This window comes from Montipora capricornis, chromosome 6 (assembly GCF_036669925.1).
Source record: "Montipora capricornis isolate CH-2021 chromosome 6, ASM3666992v2, whole genome shotgun sequence".
Classification (NCBI taxonomy): Eukaryota; Metazoa; Cnidaria; class Anthozoa; order Scleractinia; family Acroporidae; genus Montipora; species Montipora capricornis.
The window spans coordinates 23,867,171-23,872,170 of record NC_090888.1 but is presented as its reverse complement, the minus strand read 5'-3'; the positions used below and the strand labels follow the sequence as shown (position 1 = coordinate 23,872,170).

General features: G+C 37.1%; 1 protein-coding gene across 1 annotated transcript in view; it reads right to left on the bottom strand.

Moving 5' to 3' along the window:
• LOC138051830 (dual specificity protein kinase shkE-like) overlaps positions 1-5,000 on the bottom strand; it is an 18,798-nt gene that overhangs the window by 9,465 nt on the left and 4,333 nt on the right. Inside the window, exons 2-3 of the mRNA XM_068898111.1 lie at positions 4,425-4,511; positions 213-395 (exon numbers count right to left, since the gene is read on the bottom strand). Coding sequence (XP_068754212.1) covers positions 213-395; positions 4,425-4,434 — 193 coding nt within the window. The 5' untranslated portion in view covers positions 4,435-4,511. The remainder of the gene's footprint in view (positions 1-212; positions 396-4,424; positions 4,512-5,000) is intronic.

Sequence of the window (5,000 nt, the reverse complement as noted above, 5' to 3'; positions counted from 1 at the left end):
GGCCCTGAAAAGCCCCCTATAGGGAGTGGTCAATTACGTATGTACATGTATGTAATTGTAACTCACTGAAATCAACTGGGAGATTTTAAACAAAAAGAAACTTTTCAAGCAAATCAACTACCCCACCATGTTGACAGATCACGTTTTAACTGTCCACAACAGCATTACATGTACATTATAAAGAGTGGCTTTTCAAAGAGAAGAAACTTTACCTCTGTGATAATCATTCCTTGAGGACATTATTATTCTGCTGATATCATTAATGTCACCTTCAGTAGATTTCTTTAACAAACAGCGAATTATCCTCTCTGGAGCATAGCGTTGAGCCAAACATTGAACTACAATCCTTAGGACTCCTTCATTTGCATTCCTGCAAATCTCTTCAATGAGCTGGTCTACAGGACAAAAACACGGAAGTGCATAAATAGATAAATTTGTGCATACTATTAATATTACTTTAAGGTAAAATAGGATCACTGCATGGCAAAAGTGTGATATGATCCTTTTACTGTACTTTTCAACATAATGCACAAACCCAAGCACACTTCAAGCAATTTTAACAAAATGCAGATTTCTCTTAAATTCAAAGATCTTTCGTAGAGAAATCTGAATCCCATTTAAATTACTGAAGGTACAGCCACATACTTCAAGTCCCTTTGATCAAGGAAGGGGTGACATAGGACAAAAATGAGATAACCATTTGAGGAAAAAATTCAGTTGTGATTAAATAATTTCATATTTCTCTCAGTTGCTATTATAGCAAGGTGATGTGTAGATTTCGTTGATAAAATAACACACCAGGTCATGAGCACTTACATACACCGTACATTTAACACAATGAAAATACCCTTTCTCACTGAGCCATAGAAGACTCATGGCATTAAACTACCATCATGGACAAAAGTGTTGGGAAGATACATGTAGCATCACTTTAGAGATAACCCCTCCCCCTTGTCAACGTTGGATTTTCCACAAAACAAAATGGTGACTTCTCTTTCAACATTGAATACGGGGGAGGGAGGGGGTGGGGGGGGGGGGGTGGTCACAAGAGCATGGTATTTCCCAAATACTACAGTCAATAGTTAGAATAATTGAATTAGGTGTGAAGTGAAGTGATGTGCACTATCTTCCCAACAACTTTTTACCAGGATTGTAGGTTCATGTGACAATGATTGTTCTGCCATACTGCTAGGAATAGAACATTTTGTTCCAGGTATTTCCATATCATTTAATGTGAATGCTACATTAAAATGCAAATACAAGTATCTTAACCCCCAGAGATTTGAATAGGCCACTTTCAAAAATACCATAATACTCTTTGCTTAGCCCCCAAAATTTTGTACAAGCATTGTTTTCAGTTTCTCTTGGGACTTACAATGATCCCCCGAGAAAATAAAAGCAATGCTTACGCAAAACTGAGTACCCTATTATGGTATTTTTGAAAGTGGCCTATTGGAAGGAAGGAAGGTGGGCCAGAATTTTTGAATATTCCAACGCAAACTTTCTACATGTGGGCGCACTAAGATTTTAGACATTTTTCTGAACAGATTTCCAAGATACTCCTAAAATTTTCGGGAAAAAAAGGATGACTAAGGACTTGTCACTACTTTTAGAACTTTCGGACCAGGCAAAAAAAGCCACCTAGAAATTTCTACAGACATGAAATTCCCCTAGATCATCCGAACACATAAATGTTTTGTAGGGCAGCTACATGTACAAACTCACAAAATGAGCTTTTCTAGCAGTGTGGAAGATAATTCTGTCAAATTTTAACATCAGATTTTAGACATTTTTCTGAACAGATTTCCTAGATATTTCAGAAAAGTAGCGAAGAGTGGGTAGAAATTTCCAAACCACATTGAAGAACACAAGATTTTTACTAAGCTGAGTAAGAGTCAACTGTGAGATTTAACTCCTATCATTTTCGCCACAGTTTCCTTGAGAATTACACTTTAAGAAAACGTCTCCTAAAAGGACGACTACATGCACGTAATGTAAGGTTTTGATCAGACCTGTCACTACTTTTAGAAATTTCAGACCAGGCAAAACAAGCCACCTAGAAATTTCTACAGACCTGAAATTCCCATAGAACATCAGAACAGATAAATGTTTTGTAGGGCAGCTGCAAACTCACAAAATGAGCTTTTATAGCATTGCGGAAACTATTTCAGGTAATTCTGACAACTATTAAGACACCCGGTCGTTGGATGTCCCTGAATATTGAGTTAGTGGATTTGATCTCTTAAAATGAAGAGCCTATTAATTTTTTATCAATGATGTTTCTTGGGATACTCAGAGAAAATGTGAGTGCTCCTTCACTGGGGTTAAGATATAACATCTCTCTCAGTAAAAGTGCAATTTCAATTTGTCACATGAACTTAGTTTAATGGCCTGCCTCCCATGAGTCTCCAGTAGCTCAGTGGTAGAGCATCCAAAATAGGCTAAACTCCTGCAAAGGAACACTTGAATTTTCTCTGAGTATCCTAGAGTTACCAATGATTGATAAATAAATCTTGTCATTTTGTTTACTGGGGCTAAGAAAAACATCTCTTTCAGCACAAAAATAAAATATATCCCTTTTGACTTGTCAAAATAGTTGTTTTTATAATCTGCTCAATAATCAAGGCTCGAAATTAACGAAAAGAACCAGTCGCAATTTTTAGTTGCAAAATCGTCATGCTGCATTGTGTTTAGCAAAACAAAACATGAACCTGCAATAGTTGTGTGTAAAGAAACCGCTGAAAATGGCGAATGAACAAAGGAATGAAGTTGTGCACGCAACATTGCAGCTAAATTACACTAAAATTAAACTACCGGTAGCTTCAAATAGAAAGAAAATTCACGGCGAGAAACAAAATAATTTTGTCATTTCTTTATTTATTTTTATCAAAAAGTAGCAGCAAAGTAGCAACTGGCAGCCAACCCTGTGACGTTATGTGGACGACATGAGGCTTAAGTTAAAAACTATATATATATACAGGGCTCGAAATTGCGACCAATACGGTCGCATTTGCGACTAAAATATCTGGAGAAGTCGCAAATTTGCGACTTGTTGTCACCTTCGTTCTTTCGAAACAAAAGGGTTAGCAGTTGCCACTTTGCTGCTACTTTTGCTAAAATAAATAAATATCTAAATAAATGACAAAATTATTTTGTTTCTCGCTGTGAATTTTCTCTGAAGGTAGCGTAATTGTTGAGTAATTTAGCTGCGATGTTACGTGCACAGCTCCATTCCTTAGATCATTCGCCATTTTCAGCAGTTTCTTTACACACAAGTATTGCGGGCTCATATTTTTTGCTAAACCGCTGACAACACAATGCAGCGCGGCGATTTTGCGACTAGAATTTGCGAAATTGCGACTAAATTTTCGTATTTTATCACAAAATGCGACTTGATTTTTTCCTTAATTTCGAGCCCTGATATAGTAATAATTGTCTGAAGATTGAACTAATCAATAAGACAACTTTTTCTGTGACTCTGAGTTTGAAGCTTAGGCAATCATCAGACAGACTTTAAATAATTAAAAAGTCTGTCTGATGATCACGTAAGCGTGAAACTCAGAGTCACAGAAAAAGTTATGTCTTATTGATTAGTTCAATCTTAAAGGGGCACTGTCATGACCTGCGCATGCTCGAGTTTGTTTGCTCTCGAGTCCATGGAAAATTCTAGCCGCCATCATGGATTCACGCGTGAGTCACGTATATTCGCCGGAGTTTCTCCTTTGTTCACCATGGCCCTCCCCAGTGGACGCCATTTTGAATTTGTTGATTCTACTTGAAAAAAGTTAACCTAACACTTTTCAAGTTTTCACAAGACGCTAGCGCATCCGCTTCTCGTGACAGTTTCCCTTTAAGATATACTACAATGTACGCTCTACGAATGCATTGAGCACTCTACCGCAAGGATAGACTGTACTCAAAATTTATAGTAATAATAATTATCATCATCATTTTTCACTCCTTCACAATAAAACTAAATTGCTTGGTTAAGTATAACTAACTGTTGGCCAACTGTCGGTCGATGTGAGTTGTTCTTCAATTTTACCAAACATTGGACTTTTGAAAAGGGCTTTTAAGGATTAAAGGCAACCCTGACTTGCTACTTTCCATATCTATCAATATATATTGTTGCAAATTCAATAAAAAAGTGTATGATACCATGAGTCCAGAGTAGGAGAAAAATATTTTGTAGGTACATACGTATAAATTGTAATATTACAGTAATAATTGCTTTCACAAGCAAAATTGCTTTCTCTCATTCATGGCCACTGCTGCACAAAATGCAATTCCTTTGAGGATTGCATCCCTCCCGTCCTAATCTTCTTCTCCTTCATTCACAAGTACAGGTAGTCTACATGTATGTGTTTTCATTCATTATATTGTAAAAACATATGTAACCACTCTGAAACAGTAATTTTGCTTACCAGTGTCCATGTTACCAGTGTCTGTATTAACTCCACAGAGGTTCTGTGATGCTGTATTCCACCAATGTTACAGGAAAACAAAGGCTTCTAACAAAGAAATTTAACTAATTGATCACACAAGTTTTCTAATACCCCACTTTTTTAGGTTGGTGTTTTTACTAATGATGTATCCAGAGCACGTCACTGTGTCCTGGGACGCACTCGTTTTCCTTTTGGACGCATAGAATATGGAACAATTTTTTTTTTGCAATTTTTTCAAAAAGGGGTCCAGAGGACCGCCAACTTTGGATACCTGGATACATCTCTGTTTTACTGTAAACAGTTCACATGGGTTAACATGAAGATTAAAGGGTTACTTATGAAACTTAATTGCACATTTTCATGATCTAGTGTATCATGAAATTACGACCCTTCTCCCGCTCTCTCAATTATTACAAGAGTTCCCATAGATTGTACTGTGCAAGGCTGTTGCCTAACAGGAGCTCGGTAGCCTGGGGCTCCCAAAGAATAGCTCTGGGCGCCTTAACTTTTGACAGCAACACCTTTCACTTCATATGTTGGGCTCCTTAGTTCTCG